The following is a 24,117-nucleotide window of genomic DNA, read 5'->3' on the forward strand; positions in this document are numbered from 1 at the left end:
GATACAACAGTAGACAATTTATACTAGTATAAAAGGATATAAACCCAACATAAATTGTTTTTTATTGCTAATAGTAGGGCTTTATTTATTTTTATATTTCTATGGGAAGTAGTCACCTCCCCACACCTGCCTGGAGTCAGTGAAGAGTGACCCAGATGTAGCACATGGTGGGCTAGAGCATCACGTTTTACTCTTAACTTATTTTTTTTTATATTTTGTGTTTACGCTTCTTTCTTTAACGTGTGAGGCTAGCAAACAGAGGTTAAGGCGGTATCTCTCCACCGTTGTGTGGGTGCTGTTTCCGCAGTCACCTCCGGGGTACATCTTAAATCTCCCATTATAACACGTGCTATGATGATATTTTTAATAGATGCAACACTTTTGTTGTTAAAGCTGATTTTCATAACTAATTTTTTTCTTCACAAGTTTAGGGTTACATTTCAACGCAGTTCTTCCTTTTCAAGTTAATATTTATTTAACTGTTGAAATAATGTGTATATATACATACAGTCAATATCGTGCTTGAATTAATTTATTAACATATACCCAAAAGTAATTCTCAACCAATTTCGTATGGAGTTTGAGGAAGTGGCTTATTCAGAAACAAAAATCCTTTACAGTGTATGCTGCTTTGACATGTGTTCTTTTGTTTAATGCTTAATGTATTGTGAATTGTGTTAAATACCCGTCCAGAGTTTTTGTGATACGCGTGATCGTGCACTGTTATCGTTTTACCACCACAAAACTTTGCCATAAATATCTATCTATGCTTACGAGGCACTGAACATTGAAATTCTTAGAACACTTGCAAACACACAACCCGGAAATTGATGTAATTAATACCACGTATTACAAAACGCTGTAATTACTTTTGCATATATGTAACGTGAAATATGTCATAAAACATTTAATTGCAACCTTTGTATGCCATATAACGTTATTTTATGTTTATAATCTAGCCAGTTTTGTCATTCTTGTCATTATACAACATATGTTATCAAACACTTAACCACAGCTTCTATTTCTAATTGTAGAACATAAGTTGTGTTATTTGCAAACATGCAACACAACTTTAATAAAGAACTGTAAAATACTATTATGATATCAGAAGCATACAATGTAAAACGTTTTACGTTATCCATGATTCTGAGTATTATGTGTAGTTTGTTTATCCAATTCACTAAATAAAATGTAACTACAGATTAACTGGTCATATTTATCATTAACATGAACTGTCTTTGAGAGGAACTATTGCCAACTTAACTACTAATTATCAACTATAAACAATAACAATATATGTTGAGCTTCAGTATTCCAATACATATACAGTTTCTATTAACTAAGTGACGTACATAATTCCCAACACTTTAACCTTGGTGTTAAGTTACAGTTTGTTCTTAGAGGCCACAGATTCTAGTCTCATATCAACAAATTATGATTTTCAATTGGATTACTAAAACAAATGACAAAGTGTATATAATTGTGGTTTGGTTTCCAATTTCCCGCAAAGCTACATGAGCGCTATCTTCGCTAGCCGTCCCTAATTTAGCACTGTAAGACTGGAGTGAAAGCAGCTAGTCATCACTACCCACCGCCAACTCATAGGCTACTCTTTTACCAACGAACAGTGAGATTGAACGTTACATTATAACGCCCTCACGGCTGAAAGGGCAAACATGTTTGGTGTGACGGGGATTCGAACCCGCAACCCTCGGGTTACGAGTCGAGTGCCTTAACCACCTGGCCATGTCGGGCCATATAATTATGAGAATTACACTTACAATATGTAGAGCAATAATCATTGTATCTGGACTATCTGTATTTATATTTTGTTAAGAAAGTCGTTTTGGTTTTAATTTACTACAAAGCTACAAAAGTGTTGTCCGCGCTAGCAGTTCCTAATTTAACAGTGAAAAAACTAGAGGAAAGAAAAAACTACTTATCACCATCCACCGCCAACTCTTGGGTTACTCTTTTATCAACGAAGAGTGTAATTAGCTATACCATTACAACGGGCATGGATGTTTCGTAGGACAAAGGTTTCAATCCCCGAACTTTAGATTGCGAATCAAGCGTCCTAACCACCTGGCCATGAAATTTCAAGGAAAAAGCCGTTTTTAGAAATCCACTAGAAAACATGGAATATAACGTTCTTCGACAAACCAATTACAATGTACGATGGTCTTTGATAAATAATAGTTCAGTTAATAGCAATACAATACTAAAAATAACACTTCTCCAAAATCGTTTCCAGTAGCATAGCAGTATGTTTGCGGATTCAGACTGCTAGAAACCGCGTTTCGATAGCCGTCGTGGGCAGAGCACATATTGCCTCTTGTGTAACTTTGTGGTTAATTCCAAACAAACCGATCAAAATGATTTTTTGAAATAAAAAATTATAATAAGCATGTGTTTATTTACACACACACCTAAAATATTTCGTTTAAGCTTGTTTAGATATTAGTACAATGTGAAAACTGTAATTTGAGCATAATTGCTTTCATATTAACAAAAAATATACTTTGAATATGTTTTAGTAAAACATGTTGTATGTCTTATGGATGTGTTTGGTATAAGAAACACATTTAAAAAATATTTTTATCTTGGTTAGAGCTTCAGAATTATACGTTCTTATAAAATTACATTTTATATTTCAGTACAAAAATGTTTATGTACAAAGTGTTTTATAAGTTTCTTGCAAATTAGAAAACCTGAAAGCTATCTTTTAGTTCTGATAAAATATTTCAAATGAGTTAAATACAAATAATATACCCACTCGTCATTTTATTAACGTTTTTGTGCTACTTGATTTTATGTGTTTCAGTCTTCCTAGGCAGACTTTTCTTAGTTTAAAATTTATATGCGTAGAGACGCAAATATTTGGCTGGTTGAGAGAATATAACTTAAACAAAAGTGTTAACTAAACTCAAGTCCTTATACTAAGATCCGCATTAATGACCTCTCACCTCTTCATAACGTGTTGACAACCGTGTGACAGAACAAAACACATCAGGCCTAACAAATCCCCCAGAACAACGTCGTAATCCTTACAGATTAGTGCTCACGTCGCGGGCACCACGGATTATTAATTGCAACTAACTGTAGGGACTTAGAACGTCGACGTTATTGTTCGGTATACGTAGAGACGAAAGGAATGTGACAGGCAGAATGATATTATAGGAAAAAAATATGGTTACAGAACAATGTTTACACGTGATAAATAAAATATTGAACATTGAACATTCTCCTTAGTTCTTCTGTTTCGCTTCCATGATTATGAGAACTTGATATTTGATTCGTCGTCGATAAAAAAAAACCCAACAAAACAGTAATTGAACAACAACAACGTTCATAAGTAATTCACTTAAATCTTTCTAGATTTGAACATTTATATATGTATTTACAATTACTTTCGTCTAGTAGAATGAAGAATCATTTGATTGTCTTCTGCGAAGCCGTGCCTACTTTACTTCAATAATTACGTTACATAACTCTTTACTTGGGAGTTGGAGATTGCTTTAGAAAATACGTTACACAAAACACTGATTATAATCACCGTTTGAGCTTTTCGAACAATACCTAATACAGCGCATTGATTTTACTTACATCTTTGAGATCATTTTTGAAAAATACATTACATAAGTACCTTAATTTCACTCATATGTTTGAGACCTCCTTCGAACTATATGAAGACATTAATTTTAATTTGAGACTAATTTCAAATAATAATTGTATTTTCTGTGCATTTGTCTGAGATAGCTTTCGAACAATATATTACACGCAACTTACTTTTACTCATATGTTTGAGAATACTTTCAAAAATACGATATAAAAATATTCAGTTTTACGTATATTTTTATATTTCCTCAGAACAATACAAAAACCCTTCCATTTTACACGTTTTAGACCAGTTCTGGACATCATGTTCAACCAGTATATTACTTTAACCTTTAAGCTGAGTCTAATGAGCTATACATAAAGCCTAAATTTCACCTATAAGTTTCTGAAACTATTTTAAAACTATAAGCTGAATAAGCACTGTATTTTCACACAACTTTGAGCTGAGTGAGGCTGCTTTCAAACAATAAGTCGAATGAGCGCTTTATTTTAACTTTAACAATGAGTTTAATTTAGTTAAATAAATTGTATATAAACTATTTATTTTGACCATAAGCCTACGACTCATTTTAAGCAATAATAATGTGGGTAAGTGCTTTATCTTCCTTACGTTAGAGTTTGTTTGTCGTTTGTTACTATTCACATAGCTATGCCAACCACGAATATCAAAACCGGTTTTTTTTTAGCGTTATGAAGTAATACAATTACCGTTGCGACCCCAGAGGGCCTACAGAAAGATAAATACTTCGTGTAAACAGTTCTTTCGTTGATGTGTCTCTTGACTACGTTTATAAACGTAGTATTTGAGATGTGTTAATCATGCCGGAAATGGGTTCTCCTGAGCTTTTCAGAAGAAGTTTGTATCGAGTTCCTATCATATTTTTATATCATCTGTATCACACTCATTAAACGATGATTTGTCCTTGCCATTGGTTATTTCACACAGGCTAAAGCCAATCACATTCTTGTTGCAATTCATTTAAAGTGTCGTGGCTATATTGCAGTACTTTTCTTCGCGAATTTCTATTATTGCGCGATTATATGGATGTGGGAAAAAATTTTCGGCGTTTCTACGATAGAGATATCTATAGAGTTGAGTCGTATCAGAAATGGAAGGATAATTACATGGTGAAAAGTAGGTACTTCAAAACCGCCTGAAAGCCGCACAATTGGAGGTAATGAAGAAAGTTGGACAGTTTTTCACCGGAAGTAACCCAATAGTAAAATGATCAATTTATGCTAAAGTAGAAATTTTCCTTTGAACGTAAACAAAAACGTTTACGCGTATTTAGGTCTGCATAAGAGCCACAGGAGACATGTCCACATGCTTTACCTAAATTATAATGTACAACGGGATATAAGCTGTTGAAATCTTTTGAGATGTGGAAATTTGAAGTATGTTGTCACAATGGACGAAGCATCTCTTAATGTAATTTTCTATAAATGTCAGGGAAATTGATTATAATATTTCCGTTGATGAAATAGATTATGTTGAAAACAGTTTTACCTAAAGATTTATGGTAGTTACAGTATGCAGTTACAATACTTAAATGAATAGAAATCCGAGAAAAATACCAGGATTAATCCTAGCATATGTGGTGCAAAATAATGTGTTCACACCTTCATGCTGCAGGGAATAACATTTTCATAAGGAACGGATTTCAGTAATGTTGAACTCTGTCAAAACATTGCATCCACCTACACATAATATGCCAGTTACCCAGGAATATAAATTTGTAATTTCATATAATATAAATCATTTTCCCTTGATTACTCTGGTCAAACAGACCCCCGAAAAATGTTTCTTCGCACATGAATACAGAACGTTTAACAGCATGTAAAGAGGAGTAGGTTAACATTGAACTTAGTATCCTGCACAAGAACCTTTTGCAATAAAAAATTGAGTCACAGAGATACGTCTCATAAACAGGCGACCGTAGACAACAACATAAATGGTGGAAGAAGGGGCCATGATGCCTGGTCACTCATCAATGTGTCTTTACCATAGATCGTGGAAAATCGTCGTTGTTTTTTTATTCTCTATCAGGTTCGCAGGTTTTCTGTCTGCTTATTATTTATATGCCTATGTCTAAAATAGCTTGCTTCATTTTTAGTGATTGTAACACAAAATAATAGTTCTTACACTAGGAATCCACATCTTGGCTAGTTCGAAGTTCTTTGACAGCTTTCGTATCGGTTGTGTTATCAAGTTTATATTAATGTGTCTTGTAATCCATTTTACAAAGCTGGAAGGCATGAGATACTGATCTATCCTGAAAGTGGATATATTATTACATATATAAACAAAATAAACAAACCTGTTTTTTGTTTCTATCTGTATATATTAGCGCATAGAGTTGCGACGTACATGGGAAAATGATTAGAAGGTCACAGACTCCGTTTTACACCATGTTCATAAGAGTGATCAGTTGTAATCATTCACTACACTAATTACGACAACATGCTTACATTGCAGTATTATACAGACAATATATATAAATAATAACATTTGTCTAGATAGGTGTGTGTATGTGAAATTGAACTGTTAGGTTGTTTGCTTTATTGAATCAACAAAAAACTTGGAATGTGCCTGTCTTCGCAGCTTCAGAAGCAAAATATAGGCTAGAAGTAAATATAAGATAATCACAAGAGAATGAAGAGAGCGCCAGTTACCTCAAACCGTCAATAACAATCTATAACCCAATGGAGAGGAGTGAATAAGTGATAACTTGGAGGTGTCGAATTGTGATTGGACCTCTCTTCCGTTTTCAATTTGTGTAGACACTTTCTGAATAATGGTCTTTGTAATTGTCACGTGGTTTCGCTGATTGGTTGGGTTCCACATTCAAACTTGAAAGACCCACATACAGACGAGTAACCCATAATAAGCACTTGGCGCTTTCTCTTTTTCGCATTTGCTCGGAGTTGATATTGTGGTTGAACGCCGTTATTACAAATGAATTTAAAAACCAGTCAAACGTAAACATAGAGACGGAAACGTAAGCGGACGAATGAAACAGACAGTTATACAGACAGACTGTTAAATAGATCGATAGAGACAGAGATTGACAACGAGTCTGAACACGTATGAACAACTTTAAATAAGAACTTATGAATCATGTGTCATCTGCTGTTTAATGCAAATGGAATTAGAACACGAAATATCCATTATGCGACGAATGTTGAATAAAACACACAGTTATAAGTCCTTTTATCATTATCATTTTACTGTATATTATAAGAACACACTTATGAAAGAATGAAATTACTAACAATTGTATGTCTTAATGGGGCGGAAATGCGGCTCTAATGACGGTCGTATTTAACATAACGATTCAGACTCGAACATAATGTTTAATAACTTGAAGCAGACAAAAGCCCTAGGATACAAACATCCTTATGTATGAATGCGTACTGTTTTTATCTAAATGTGGATAACAGATCTCTTTGCAGGAACCACCTTGGCATTATTGGTTAGCATTCTTTTTGTGAACAAACTTCAATAATTTGGCAAATGATATATCGTTCAGGAAACTCAGTCTTTGCGTGCTATAACGACGGCGGCCAAAATATACATCACGATATTTATGATGCAGTATCGCGCGCTGCTACCTTTCTTTAAAACCTCGTGGCATACGCGAATTGTTCCATTTAGACTGGATTAAGCTGTGACAGAGGGAACTACGAATGTCAGTGTAACACAAGAAAGTAATTTTTAGAGTAGCAGGATAGGTGACTTCGCACGTACCCAGCTTATATGTACTTAAGAATGATTAAGCCATCACCATTACTAAAAGCTTCTGACAACTGCATTAGCGAACCCTGAAGTCTTAACGCATATTGTAACGTAATCATTACCTTTTTTAACAAACAGTCATGCCTAACCTGACAACTGACGTGAATTGAAAATAAGTAACCATTACCAAAGCATAAACGTAGGAATGATTTCAGTTCTCTCGATGTGCACGCAATAGCAACATACAAACAGAAATAAAGATAAAAGGTCCAGTATTTGTATAAGTAATATACAAGATTTTTATGAAAACACCACATCGTAATATATTAAAAAAAAGTTATAATATCTCAGAATTTCATCCGAATATGACTGGGTTTTACATATAGAAAAGAGCGTAGAGTACGTTTGCTCGATATTAGTTTATTCATACTATCCTGTTTATTAGTACTATCCTGGGTTTATGAGACAATAAAATGTTCGCATAAGTCAAGCAAGGAAACTCCTGTTTTCAAACGCAGGTACTAATCCAAGTTGTTATTAATGTTAAAAAAATTATATATATATATATATTTATATAATATCTATATGTTGGGTCCGGCATGGCCAAGTGAGTTAAGGCGTTCGACTCGTAATCCGAGGGTCACTGGTTCGAATCCCAGTCGCACCAATCATGCTCGCCCTTTCAGCCGTGGGGGCGTTATAATGTGACGGTCAATCCCACTATTCGTTGGTAAAAAAGTAACCCAAAAGTTGGCGGTGGGTGGTGATGACTAGCTGCCTTCCCTCTAGTCTTACACTGCTAAATTAGGGACGGCTAGCGCAGATAGCCCTCGAATAGCTTTGCGTGAAATTCAAAAACAAACAATCTATATGGTAATTTAATAGTTATTGTTAAAGATTTTTGATATAAATGATTTAAAAGCAACATATATATTAAAAAAATCAATTCTGTACAGTATATTCGCTTGGATAAAATCTGTAATGATTAGGTTATCACATTACTAATGTTTCACTAACTGTTACTTTGCTCACAATATGCACATTCATATAAAACTTGTACTAAGTAATTGTTAGATACAAATTAATACAGATAACAATAGGAAATAACCAGTCAGAGGAGGAACAAACAACTGATTTTTATATATTTTATAAGCAGTGGCATACTCTGTGTTTCGTTAGTTTTGCTAATAGAATTCATCATAATTTTGGAAATAATTTGGATGTTTTTTATTATTTACTTTTATACTTAAGAACGTTATTTTACATATCATTGTTTAATAACAGTGGTTGAACATCGTTAGCATTGGAGGTATCCAACTGATAATGAAATATGTCGTAATTATTACACGTTTAGTTTTGTAACTTATAGCGTTATGAACTAGTCTATTGTTATGTACAATTTGATTTATTAATTTATAATTTGATTTTTAGTTTTGATCTGTATATTTAGTTAGAGTAATATAAATAACAAGTTTTTGGTAACACCACATTATGTTTTATGGTAAGTAATAAAAACATTATTATTTTTTGAACGTAGCGTCTTATGAACATTGATGTATATGCTTTCATAAGACTTTGAAATTTCAAGATGTTATCTTTTATTTTGATTATCTATCAAGCTCAAAGATTTATCGTTATCACATGATTTGAGTGACACGGATCAATGATATGGTAGGAAGGAGATACACAAACACCTATGCTTTCATTTGTTGTGTTTCATTATAAAATTCTTTATGGCTGCTCAGCTGTCCAACTGCATTTCTATTTGTTAGAGTTCATTCGCTTCCTATCTTAGTGTTACAACATAAATCACATGATACCACTTTAAGTAAAAAAAAACTTCACCATATTAGCTAAGAAATATAATATAAACACTACCAATTACTATAATTTTGTAGACATAAAACTAGGTGTCGTTGTAAGATCATTTGTGGCATGGAAAAAAAGGCTTTATTATCATTACATAAGTATCTGCGGTTTAGCACAAATTTTAGATGTTATATGATCAACTGATGTATACTTAATTGGCATTGTCTTATCATAGAAATATACAAAAGACTCATTAATTACCGTTATATGGTTGTAACTAGTAGAGGGAACCATTGCTTTTGATTACCTTTCTCACTGTGGTGTCGAGTGGAGCCTGCTGTAGTTTCTACTGCCTTATCCATCTATCAACACATACGTAGTTTTTACTGCCTTTATTGACATATCATGCTTTGAAATATAAAGAGATAGAGAAAAAGTCACTATTTGTTAAAATAATGTTAATATATGTGACAACTTCTAATATATGTGCACCTTCGTGACAAGTTTTAAGAAAAACACTATATTCAGGTTTTTTCTCACCTTCCACTTTAAAACAACCTATTTAAAAAAACAAAAGAATTCCATAAAGATGCAGTATCGAGATGCTAACGGTGTTGGATTGACTTTTAAACGTAAGCTGTTATACTAGATGTTACAAAGTAGGCAGTGTAAATTACTTTGTAACTAAGCTGTAGCGTTAGAAAGTGTTTGTTAATCCTATGCGAAATTAAAAATGATATTAAACTATCTGTGGTATTAGAGATCACTGTCGGAAAAAATTATAATATTACCAGATAAATATTCTATTTTATAACAAACATATCTTAGATATATAGCAATCTGAGACTTGTTTTATACCGCATATAACTTATAATCAACTGAAACTACACATAATAAGTGTTACATTCAGACCAGTGCAGCATGAAACCATAATATATGTGTTGTATTGATTAACTTTTTCGACACTTAACCGGTAACTTTCAAAATTACTGTATCTAATATGGTTACTTGTAGTATCACAATTTAATCGGCAAGTTTCAAAATTATAGTATCTATTGCGTTTACTTGTATTATCACATGTTTTTTCGTTAAACAAAATGTACAGGTCGTTCGTTATGAGATACTAAATATGTTAAATGTGAAAAAAGCCTTGTTTTCTTTGAAAGCAATTACATTAGTCAGTACTTGATTATGGACGTTTAAGTTTTCTTATGAAATTTCTTTTACAAGAGTTTAGTCCAGACTCTCAGAGGGGAAAAAATATCGAAAATTATTTCCTTTATGTTCCAATTTACAAAGCATAAAATCATGTTGTGGAAATAAACATACTTTCTTAAACTTTTCGCGAGTAATGTAAACCAAAAGTGACGAAATTAATTTGAATTGAAACCAAATGATGTAATTAAAGTGTATGTAAGTAAAACTTAAAAACCGGTTTTAAAGCTGCTGTTATATAGATTAAGTGTATACGATTGGTTTAGAAAATTACATATACATTACAATTCAGTGTATAATACTAGTTTTATTTATTTATATTTTATTGCTGTTGTTCTAGAGCAATGTTACACAACAAGCTGTCTGTGTTCTACAGATCTTAGAAGAACATTTTGTAATAAGTTATTTTTATTTTCAGATAATAAAAAATATATTGGTTGTTTCTTTAATTGGTTGTTCATAAATATTGGTTGTTTCTTGAAGAAAGGTCTCAAGGTCCATTGAAATTTGACTTGAAATTTTGAAATTAATTTTTGTTCTCATTTCGTAAAAGTGCATTTATCTGTTTTATCATTTTATCTGCTCGGCTCGTTCCTTGTCGTTATCTTTATGCAAATACGTAAGTTGCGTGTTGTTGTGCTTGAAGAACCTTCCACATATAGTTGGCAAGCTTGAAGCTAGCAAGAGAAACTGAACATCAGCATTTGTGAACACGAATGATAGTATGTTTTATGTTGACAGCAACCACGAGCATGGCATTTAGCAACCTAACAAATTAATGGTCGCTTGTACCATTACTAAAACAAGACTTCAACTGACATTTATTAGCTTTCAAATATATTAGAAAAAGTGTCGTTATGATGACAGAGACGTATTTGTATAGAAAAAAAAACACGAAAGGAGAAAAAATAGACAAATATACGTCAAGCCGTCGTGCTCGTGATACAAACCGCAATGGTTGTCTATAAGACAATGGAATTTCTCTGCTGATTGATATTCTTAAACAAAGTATGAAAACAGCAAAGACATGACATTTTCATGTAAACATTATGATGTTCTTGGTGGTCTAACTTCCGGTTGCTGGCTTGGTAGATAAAATGTTTGCGTGTTAAAAGGACATTAATAACCAAAATCGGAAGTTTACGCTGAGGAGACACAGTCATTACTACATTGTGCGAGCGTTAATTTACATGCCGGTTTTGTTACTTCATTCTATTTCTGTTGTGGAGGTAATAAATTCACTCATGGTCTTCGAGTCATTTTCACACACACACACACATATATATTTACTGAAATCATTTTTACAAAGCATATTTACCGAAATTACTTTCATGAAAAATAAGTATCTATAGGTATTTTTTACAAAATATATCTATTTTGAAAGGGTGTCTCAAACATATTAACTAAATTTATTTTCATAATTTCTTTTCCTGAAATCATGTTAGCAGAACATACCTAATTAAATAAGTTTCACGAAATATATCTAACAAAACCATTTGAATATATTTCTAAAAAAAAAACGTATTAGCACCAAATATTTACGAAAATCTTTTATGTAGAACATAATTACTGAAATTATTTCACAAACGTGAAATTTTCACAATCAAAAGTATTTCAACAAAAGGCCCGGTATGGCCAGGTGGGTTAAGGCGTGCGACTCGTAATCTGAGGGTCGCGGCTTCGCATCCCCGTCGCACCAAACATGCTCGCCCCTTCAACCGTGGGGGCGTTATAATGTGTGGTCAATCCCACAATTCGTTGGTAAAACAGTAGCCCTAGAGATGGCGGTGGGTGGTGATGACTAGCTGCCTTCCTTCTAGTCTTACACTGCTAATTAAAGGACGACTAGCGCAGATAGCCCTCGAGTAGCTTTGCCCGAAATTTAAAAACAAACAATTTCCATAAAATATTTTTCTTTAAGCTATTTTCAAAATGATATCCACTGTATCACGGAAGGTTAATATAGCAAAGCCACATTGGACTATCTGCTAAGTCCACCGGAAGGTATCGAACCCCTGATTTTAGAATTGTAAATCCGTAGACTTACCGCTCTACCTGCGTGGGATGTTCTTAATATCTTACACAACATAACTTCTCAAGTATCTTTAACTTACATTCTATTTTGGGCCTATTTTCGTGACGCGTATAATAGATGTCTGACAGATATGTTTCCAGACTCAGATACTGCTAAGTAATAATAATAAAAGCATTCAGATAAAAATGTAAAAATCCGCCCAAACTCTAAATCTATGATTGTCGCTCTATGTTAATCAGTGTTCATTATAGGAAGAAAACAAAAAAGTCACAATTACTTTGAAAGTCTGATGTTCTTGTCTATTACTTAGAGGTACAAATTTTAAGATGAAGATTACGTCATTGGAAAATTATATATCACTTCCTGGTCAATATTCTCTGGCCCTAAATAATTTTGAAACTTGAACTTGTTCTAGTTTCAAGTATTAAAAGTGACAAAAATACACTTAGGTAATAAAAATTTTCTATATATATATGTATGTATTGTAAATTGTACATTGTGTTAGTGGACATGACCTTTCAAATATTTCAATGTCTAGGAGCAGACAAAATCAGATATCTTGTTTACTGAGATCAAATAATATGCTTTTCTTTCGAAATTTACCCACAGAATCAAGAATAAAGATTTTAATTATGATTTCAGCCAATATAAATGGTTATGATCCGAATATCCACTTTTCGAAGAACAAATTCAGGTAAATTTATAATGGTTTATCCATTGCATCCTATATAGAATTTAGAAAGTTTGCTAAAAAAATATAGAAAATGAAAGAAAAATTAATCTCTAGCTTTTGAAAACGTATCTGATAATGCTTCAATTGAACAACACCTTTCTCAACGTTGTGTTCGTGCCCTTAAAGGCCGATTTGCTAAAGTTACTTCTAACAGTATTTTCAGTAACTGACAAACACGGTTGAACAAAGTTCGCAACACGAGATTCTTTAATGCTACTATAAAAAATAGAAAGAAATTGGGTTGGATTGATGAGATTAAACATTAGTTGAAATAGTAGTAGAAACTATGAAGACGTTAACAAATAAACTCAGAGATACTACAAGAAAATGTCAGTTGTCTGCCAGTATACAGAAATACAAGTCTAAAACCCTAACATTAAATAATGGCATTCGAACAGAAAACAATCTCGTTTCTTGTACAGAATGTCACTGTTGGATGGTTTTAATAAAGTAGATCTTCAAATTAGACACAAAAGTGTTTTTATTTTCCTTGAAATAATCTTGTAAACTCAACAAATGTTCCGAGCTTGAAGTTTCAGGGTTCCTATGTTTCCTACCTATACAAGCATTCTAAATGTGTGTACAGTTTCTTCAATACTGCTGTGTTCTTTAGATTCAATTATATCCTTAGTTAACAAAAGACAAATGTTGAAATATAGTAAAATTTACACAGTCTAATTATCTAGATGGATAAGCACGTTTTCAACAGTGTAAGAGCGAGGGAAGATTGTGGAAGCGGTAACTGTTTAACATTTAAATAATGTTTCCAAGCAAATAATACGTCGAGAGTTCTGTGGTGACGTGAGAAATTTATTTACATAACAAGGAAGGAAAACGCTAGTTTGTAGCTCTCTATATAGGCCTAGAAGTTATTGTTACTTAAACTGAATATTTATATAACTTGTATTAAGACTCGTCGTGCTAGGTCTAGGACCATGGGCGAAATATGGTCGTATGGTACACGAAGTATCAGTTCGATCGAAGTTCTAGTTCAATTGTATGCCACAAGTTCCGGTTATTTTGTGCTGAGCAAATATTTGTCGGCCATGAAGAAGCGACCGCTTCTTGCAAAAGATAAAGCAACAAAATTATTTAACGTTTATGATTGTAATGATGTAGCAGGAGAGATGTAGGTGTTCATATGTATCTCAGAACGGCTGGTATGGGTATTAACACTTTTTGTTAAGTGTTGATAAGCGGAGAACAACGTTTTGATCTTCCTATTTGTTAACCTGAAGATGATCTAGGAAAGTAAAAACGTTGTTCTCTGCTTAACAGTAAAAATGTTAATACCCATACCAGCCGTTCTGATATACATTTTTATTTCACGTTGGTTTCTCATCATCAAGAAGAGAGGTATTCATATGGTGTGCGCGTGTGTTCCTCCACGGTATAGAGAAACAGTTTATTAATGGACATGCATTTCATACAAGTAACGCTCATTTTAAACTGAAAACGTACCATATTAAAATATTTTATTGATGTTGCATTGGACATAGAACAGTGATTGTATTAGGCTACGCAGTACGTTAAGAGCTTTGTATAATTCAATATTTACTAAATAAACTGAGGAAGTAAACAGTGCCTGACTATATTTACTGAATTAGCTTTCCATACCTAGCAAGTTCAAAGCTGATGTCTCGTTCAGACGTCCCTATCATGTTCCATCATTGTCATAGTTAGGTTTGGTTAAGACTTTTCAAACTTACGTTAATGTTACGAACTTAAGACTCTGGTTTAAATATTACTCTGTTTACACCTTGTGAAGCTAAACAATTAAATAGCAATTCCTGTCATAAGAATAGAAATTAATAACCGAGCATCGTAAACTTACAAGTGTTTACAAATTTTAAATAAAATCTACGAGTAATTATTTTTAGTTATGGAAGAAGACACATTTTGACAGTGAATTAATTTTTAATCATCAAAGATAATTTATTCTATATTGTGGAAATTACAAACCCTTATTATTGCGAACTTGGAATGTTTACTGATTTATATTAATAATCTGACGAGTTGTTTGTATAAAATAGTTCTCGTTAAACCAGGCCTACCATGAACAGGCGGTTTGGTTTGTTTTGAATTTCGCGCAAAGCTACTCGAGAGCTATCTGCGCTAGCCGTTCCTAATTTAGGAGTAACTTATTGTTTGTTTGCTTTACACGACAGTTTTAATTCGTAAAGTTAAATATTGAAAAAAAAAATCGATCATGCTGTAAGAACCAAAGGCACGGAACCCCAATTATATTGTTCAGTTCGTATTTTTGTCTAATTACATTGTATTCCCCGGAGATTCAGCTTTCAACTAATATATATATATGTTCTGAATTTAACTGACTTGGAGTCTCTTTAAAAAACAATTTACACTCTATTTTAAACACATAATAATACCTGGCATTTCTTTTATTTATTTATCTACCATGTATTGACGTGCCGTTTATTTAATTGTTACACTTGTAATGAATGATTGTACTGACGTGTCGCTTCTGTTTATCTTACTATTCCACCCCGTTTATTCGTTTGTTCTGTACTGGCGTATCGTTTCTATTTGTTTGACTTCTCCACGTAATATGAAGTTTCTGTTTGCTTAATTGCATTTTCTGGCCTGCCAGTTTTCTCTGTTAAACTAAACTATTGGCCTGATGCTTTCATATATCTGAGTACACTATCTGGCTTCTATATTCTTTTTATTTAAATAGACTCAACGAGCAGGTATTTCTATTTGATTTACTGCAGTCCTTGATCCGTTGCTTTTATTTGTTTAGCAATGATCCTTGACTTTATGTATCTGCTTACTTGTCTGTCCTACCCAGCTTGAAGTTTCTCTTTGCTTACCTATGTATTTTTGACAGCTATTTTCATTCTTTAACTAAAATTCATTTTTGGTTAACTACATTATCCGGTTAGGTATTTCTATTTGTTTAACTACACTATCCGGTTAGGCATTTCTATTTGTTTAACTTCACTATCCGGTTAGGTATTTCTATTTGTTTAACTACGTTATCTTGTTTGAGTGTTTCTATTTAGTTAAATCTTTAATGCCTAACATTAGTGCTGTTTTAACTGTATTTTGTTCTAATGTTTTACTTATTTTTATAAACTTCTCACTCTGGCCTGATATTTATGTTTATACCATTACACTATTTGATTTGATGTTTCAATTTGTTCTACTGGTCTGAAGTTTACAATTTGTTAACTACACCATCTTTACTGCTACAGGTTACAATTTGTTAACTACACCATCTTTACTGCTACAGGTTACAATTTGTTAACTACACCATCTTTACTGCTACAGGTTACAATTTGTTAGCTACACAATCTTTACTGCTACAGGTTACAATTTGTTAAATACACCATCTTTACTGCTACAGGTTACAATTTGTTAACTACACCATCTTTACTGCTACAGGTTACAATTTGTTAACTACACCATCTTTACTGCTACAGGTTACAATTTGTTAACTACACCATCTTTACTGCTACGGGTTACAATTTGTTAACTACACCATCTTTACTGCTACAGGTTACAATTTGTTAACTACACCATCTTTACTGCTACGGGTTACAATTTGTTAACTACACCATCTTTACTGCTACAGGTTACAATTTGTTAACTACACCATCTTTACTGCTACAGGTTACAATTTGTTAACTACACCATCTTTACTGCTACAGGTTACAATTTGTTAACTACACCATCTTTACTGCTACATTTTTCTAAAAGTTTAATTACATTGTCTAAAGTTTTGTTTATATTTGTTTCATTTGTATGAGGTTCGCTTTGTTTAAATGGCCAAATATTTCTCTCTGTTTAACTATACTCTCTGTACTGATTTTTCTACTTCTTTAAGTGCACTATAGCTTTTGATATTTCTATGTTTTAGCCTATTTTGTTCACTAAAATCTGAGAGAGTTGTTCGACTAAAATAATTTCTGATATTTCTAAGTGCTATAATTTCTCAATAAGACTCTAATTAATTAATGTTCCTGATGTCTAGACACTGTATGGTTCTTGTTTATACAGTACTTTCCCCGTCCTAGTACTCCTAGTTTATTAATATTCTCAAAAATGACAAGACTGCTTGTTTACCTAGAATTTCGAACTATTTTAATACAAAGCTCTGACACCATATTTATTGTCTCTAAACCATACTCATTGTACAACTGGTTTTTATTTATTCAAGTACGTATTCAGAAACGGCTGGGCCTCGCAAGGTGGATAGGGCACACGACTTGTAATCTAAGAATCACATGTTCGAATCCACTTCACATCATACATTTTCTCCCTTTCAGCCGTGGGAGCGTTATAAGTTACGGTCAATCCCACTATTTGTTGGTAAAAGAGTAGCCCAACTGTTGGGCTGCCTTCCCTCTAGTCTTACACTGCTAAATTAGGGATGGCTAGCGCAGATAGCCCTCGTGTAGCTTTGCGCGAAATTAAAAAAAATCAAATCAATGTATTCAGACATAATATTCTAATTTGTCGTAAATATGTTGTTTCTTTTCACTTAACACACTCCTATTGATATTTCGTCATTTTCACATATCTGATAGTTTAACAGTTTACTTCTAACTACTCTAAAACTAATTAATTAACGCTCCTAAGCTGAAGCCGTACCAAGGAATTAAAATTTCATGGTTAATGGAGACACGTTAGGCACACACACATTTGATTTTAACTATAAATAAGATCTCATCACACTTTCGTACACCATATGCATAGAAATAAACAACATTAATCTCACCAAAATGATCAAGCTACACAGTAGGCTATCTGCATATCACGGGTATCTAAATCATGCTTCTAGGAGTATGAGTCCGCAGACATACTGCTGTGCCACTTGGAAGAAGGACTTTAGTTAACTTACTAATTCCATTTCACTCTTGATGAAAGTAAGAGTTAAGTATTTTCCATGAGGCGTCGCAACTAAGAGTTGTATTTACATTTTAAACTAATACACAGTTCACGAATAATTTTTTCTTCAAATACTAAAAAGACTTAAATTCTTTTATTTGCCAAAAGAATAATAAAATAATAAATTTTACAGGTACAATACAGGTACGTTTTGTAGTATATTATAAATAAAATAATAAAACTGCCTACACACAAAGCATCGTCAAAACTGTTAAGTTAAGAGCTCAGTAACATGTTTCTTCTAACGTTTTAATAAATGATGCTTCAACGTTTATCAAAATTATGTTCTTGTAACAATGAAAACGTTCTTGTGTATTCTATTACTTAGTCTCTAAGTGAGCTACTCGAACTTATCTAGAACCTAAGACTCAAGTTTTTTTTATACTAAACGTGTGTGTTGCAACAAAACTGACACTACAGTATTTATTTGAGCTAGTAATCTATTTTCTCTCTAATCTTCAGATACCTTTCGTGCACTGTATTGATAACTATAAGAAAGAAAATAAAATAATTTATTATTATTCTTTTTTTCAGAGTACGATTTCGAAGTTTAAGATTGGAAGCAGATGGCATCTCCAACAACAATGGAAGTCGGTTTGTAAAAGAACACTTGATAAATGATAGCAAAGCTTTTGATGGCATTCATAGAAAATGAAAGCTTCTTTATTACTGTATTAAGACCGTTCATTACCTTTGCTAAACCTACCACCAGGTGACAATTAGTCGTTCCTTTAAGTGACATGTAAAATGACGCATACAAAATAGGCGCGGAAAATTGGGACTTCCTGCTGCGCGTGTTTCACCGTGTTCCCTCACAGATGACCACAGAGGGGTGGTCCCACAATAAGCAAATTGTTTTGCTGTCAAAACTAGATTCACTTGCTGTAATAAGAGGCAGGCAAACAGTGACGACAGGATAAGAATATTGCACGCTCACGTGAGGGCTCTTGTCCCTTTTCATTACTACCATAAGCTGTATGCTGGTGACAGTTTGTTAAGGAAGCTGGGAGGGACCACGAGACACAATGTCACGCCTTCTTCAAGTTGGAAACACGATGTCAATTATTCTCAGAGAAATAACATTGCATAGGGCGTCAACACTGCCATGCTTCTTTCTAAATGTTTTTATTACTGACATAGAAAATTCTACGCAAGTACTTCAGTAGTGGAGATTCTTCCAATAAAACTTGCAACACTGCTTTTGTACGGACATTGAAGACTGAAAGTTCTTTATGACGCTTGGAGCGTAAACACCAAGAAGAAAAATAAGTTTAAATAAAGGATTAATGCTTTGATTCTCTCCTTACCTTTCATAAATATCTAGTTCAACATTGTGCTCCACAGGTTTAAATTCAATCACACACACAGATGGTGGTTTTTGTTAAATCTCGTTGGTTGGTTGAAAACAGTAAGTATGGTTAAGTGAAACTTCAATTCTAATACACAAAACATGTCCGCACAAAGACAAAGGTGCAGCATGACAAACTATTCATTAAGAACATAATATTATTTTAAGTAAACACATTGAGACTACTATGTTTCATCGTGTTCTTCACATTGACAACAGGGAAAACTAACAGTTTTACACTCACTAACATTATATTATTTTGGCTAAACACACTGACATTTCTACATGATTCTAGAATTTTCTCTTATACACTCAAAACACAACAAATCACACACTTACACATTGACATCATCGCTAATACGATCTACTGGCAATACTGCAAATAGGCGATTTTACCTACCGATAGTATTATATTTTGATAATTAATCACAACACTCAGTTTTCCACTCTCACTGTACTACATATAAACATAGCCACACAACAGCATTATTATTTACACCACTCTATGAACATGTAACATACAGATTGAGCAACTCAATTTATTGTTTACATTACCATCCTAGCTAAAACTTTAACTCTCAAGTTTTATTTATGATGAGAGTGAAGACTACAAGGAAGACTATTTGTTCAGTTATATGGAAATAAAATATGCTTCAAGGGTCACAGTTATCGTTGGCACTGGAAATTCATGTAATAAGTGTGAAGAACACAGAAGCTGTAAGTTTATGTGCACATATCAACGGATGTGTGACGTGACAGCTTCTGGTTGGTCACGTTTCTGAACCACACTTCCGAGGCAAGACTAGAGTCCATATTTTTATTTAAATTTTTCAGGCATATGATAGCGCTGCCTATACATGGATGGTGACATGGTATTCTAAATATCTCCTTAATATATCATCAGAACTTTGTAATACTATCAAGTGTTTACTTTTATAACAATATCTATGTAACGAGTGTGTCACAAGTTCTGATTATGTCTGTAAATATAGCAAAACATTTAGATTTCTTCTTATCCTTTCTATTGCTTCTTTTTTTTTTAATTACATGATAACTCCAAAGCCAAAACAGTGGTGTCAACCATTTTCACTGAAATGACATAGTTTACCTTTTATAACTATTAGTAGTTTTAAAAATAATTATCCTAGTGTAAACGATGTTATCATTACCCCTTGAAGTTAGGTTTCTTACACAAATTTGGTGTTCCTTTAAAACGCTTAATTCAGGGTAAAACAAAAGTTACCAGCCAAGAAAAAATAAACAATAAGTATTACAGTGATAAAGTATTTGAATTTAGAACTTGAATACAAATATAACATTCCTATATATAAATATGGTATTAAAAATGAAACAAACAAAAAAAAATTTATCAGAAAGGAAGAAAGTATATATGATTAATATAAGTCTTCCAAAACAATACAGTATGGCTGGTATTTGTTTCATCATTACATGATAATAACATGAAATAATATACGTAAAACAATCTAATCACAATTGAGTTTAATTTATCCTATTTTGTTTGTTAATTTTTTACTACAGCGTGTGTGGATGCTATTTTGATGGTTAGAAATAGACTAGATAAATTGCTTATTGCACTTTTTGGTTTTGGAAAAATGTTTCTTATCTCAGAATAATTTTAGTTTCTCAGATTTAAATAAAAGTAGGCTAAGCTGTGTCATAAATACTGCCACCTGCATTTAACTAAACTAACTATGACACGGAGCTAGTGATGTTTGTCATTTATTCAAGGCAATATTGATGTGACAATTACTTTGTTTTCGTAGCGTATTGTTACTAAAGTATTAGATGAGGGACAGTCGTGATATAATGGTTAGTGCACAAGGACTGTGGATCCGAGGATTAATTATTCCCGAGCTTTCGCCGCAAAAACGCTCTCCGCATTCTTGGGTCGTGGGTACGCTCTTATACTGCTAAATTAGGGACGGCTAGCGCAGATAGCCCTCGAATAGCTTTGCGTGAAATTCAAAACCAACAAAAAAGAAACGGGCACGTTCTTATTGATCGATCAAACAGGCTTAGCTCAAAGGCTGATGAGGAGTACTGCCTTCCTTCTGTCCATCGATGAGACAATGATAAATCTAAGGGCTCGCATTACTAAAATCCAGATTACAATATCTCGCGATGAACACACCAGATAGCTCAATTTGACTTTGTTTTAAAACAAGCAAGTCTTTCCTTTAGTTTATGAAACCGAAATTAGAAAAAGATATACGAGGAGATAGGCTTAGTATTACTTCGCGCAAAACTGAAAGAAACAAATAATTAATGGTCTTAAATCCTTTCCATTATTCGTTTCTCTTATTACGTTTTTATTTACTTCTAAAATTATCAATATACACTTTACAATATTTAAGAGTGTAATGTTGGCGTCGATGTTACAAAAATCTCTGTTTTAGAAAGTTAAAGCCGTCTTTGGTCGTCCTAGGGATAGGCTTAAACACAATACAAGTAGTAAGTTATCCAAACATGATTTATTTTTTATCTATGCAGAACTACTATGTAATGGGATTATGACGTCTGATGAAAAAAATGCACATTTTTTTACACCGACTGACTAATCAGTGAGGTGAGTTCTATCAAACATATGTAAATAATGAACATAAATGAAGTTAAACTCTGTTTAAAAAAAGTTAAATAACTTAGGTGCTAAATAAAACCCTCAGATCGCCTTTCTTGAATTATATTAACCAGCGTTATTTTCTTCTTGTTGTTGCAGGTTAACAAGTAAATTTTATTCCTTTTTAAACAAAAAAGAAACTAAAGACATGTGGTGATAAAACTATGGGAGTATGTTACAACATTGCGTCTTTACAAATATCTATTTACGTTCTACAGCAAGATGTGTATACACATGTACTTGTATTTTTACTGTATTATGCATATGAGGTACTGCTCTAAGAGTATATAAATGTACGTGCAATATTTTTCTATCTAATTAGTTTTCGACGAGCCGTCTATTCATGTATCTCTCGGATACTACTATTGTGAAATACATTTATGCAATGTTCAAAACTTTCACGTTGGGTTCATTAACTTTACTAACGTTAAGGACGCCCAAGATTGGATGAAAGTCATTCTAAGGCAATTTAGTCAAAATATTGATGAGATTTTCTCTCTCTTTTCACGAGAACCTTCAAGATGGAAGGGAAGGCGAGAACAGAAGAAAACTGAATTTCACCTCTGGGAAAGTTTTATAATAGGCTTTGACGTTACAAAAGACGTCAACGAGTGTTCTGCACGCACGGTGCGTGCTAAAGATTCGTTCATCTGCACACTAATAAATTTTCAGTGCCATCTTGCACATGATTCGTAACACGATAACTTTCCAAATTGAATTTCCTGTTGTGTAGGAATATTTTCTTCATAGCAAGTTGATCATATGAAACTTAATACATATATATATATATATATATATATAGCAGGATCTGATCTGCCTGTCTCTGAAGAAGTATTAAAAGGTGAAAATTTTCATAACAAACGTAAAAACGATTGTTAACAGGTGAGGATCTTCACAACAGACATGATAATTTGTTACTACACTAAAATATGGTTGTAGTAAATAACAGGCGAGCCTTTTCACAACAGATATAATAATTTGTTACTATACTAGAAGAAGTTGCAGTAACTAAACTATCAGGTGAGGCTTCAGTAATTCAGTAATTAACCTTACCCATATATATTAGAGAAACTGTAGTAAAACGTCATGAAAATCAGCAGTTGCCATCTTTCTTCAATATTTTCATTAAAACATCATGGCCATTATACTATAGCAATAGAAGATATAGTTTACTCACAAAACACGTAAACAAAACATAGAAATATTTCTGTAGCTCAACCTAAGTAAAGTTACAGGAACTGTTCTAAAAGAAAGAAAGTAAAACTGTTGTATTTTCACATATATGAAGCTAAACAAATTTCTCTAACGAAAAGAAAGTAAGGCTGTTGTATTACAATTTTCATATAGCGCGAGATGTAGCATTTCTACCGTGTTTTGTTTTAGTTTATATAGAAGCTTGTGCAGCTTTATGAAGAAAAGAGTTAAAGTGCTTAAGAATAAGTTTGTTGCACTAAAGAAATCTTACTTTTTAATTATGTCTGTATTATGGATAGTGAAAAACGACGTTATTAGGACTTTGATTATTTCCTAATTCTTACCTCTATCTAGATCTTCAAATATACACAAAAAAGTAAATAACCCAGGCAGTATTAACCATAGGATGGCATTTTACAAGTATACTATAAATACTCTTTTAATCATCAACTCACGGAGAGCCCGCCAATGGCACAGCGGAATGATAACGGATTTGTAACGCTAGAAATCAGTTCTCAGTACCTGTGGTGAGCGTAACGCACATAGTTCAATGTAACTTTATACTTAACTACAACAAACTGTGTGAAGCTAACTTTAAAAAAATATCTAATTAGTCAATTACTTTTAAAAGTAAAAAAATATAAATGTTCTGCCTTAACTTGCAGTGCGAGTGGATTATCTAGCAAAGATAAGGAGGAAGAGAATTACAAATAAAGTGTTAGTGTTAATAGTTAACATTAATATAATAATTTAAAAGCAGCGTTATGATTACACAATAAGAAACTCCTTCAAAGAATCATGTGTGTGATTGATAACACGCAAATCATGTTAATAAGCTGAGAGAAGAACGAAGCAGTCCAGTCCATTTTTTACTGTT

The 24,117-nt window shown here is 33.0% G+C and overlaps 1 protein-coding gene across 3 annotated transcripts in view; it reads right to left on the reverse strand.

Moving 5' to 3' along the window:
- Positions 1-24,117, reverse strand: part of LOC143222837 (uncharacterized) — a 49,633-nt gene that overhangs the window by 20,332 nt on the left and 5,184 nt on the right. Inside the window, exon 1 of one of the 3 annotated variants that reach the window (XM_076449921.1) lies at positions 9,471-9,555. The exons of 1 other annotated variant lie outside the window; for it this stretch is intronic. In XM_076449921.1, coding sequence (XP_076306036.1) covers positions 9,471-9,525 — 55 coding nt within the window. In that variant the 5' untranslated portion in view covers positions 9,526-9,555. Of the gene's footprint in view, positions 1-9,424; positions 9,556-24,117 lie in introns of those variants that run through there. One more of the 3 variants, XM_076449920.1, reaches the window with a different exon arrangement.

Source organism: Tachypleus tridentatus, chromosome 8 (assembly GCF_004210375.1).
Source record: "Tachypleus tridentatus isolate NWPU-2018 chromosome 8, ASM421037v1, whole genome shotgun sequence".
NCBI classification, from domain to species: Eukaryota; Metazoa; Arthropoda; class Merostomata; order Xiphosura; family Limulidae; genus Tachypleus; species Tachypleus tridentatus.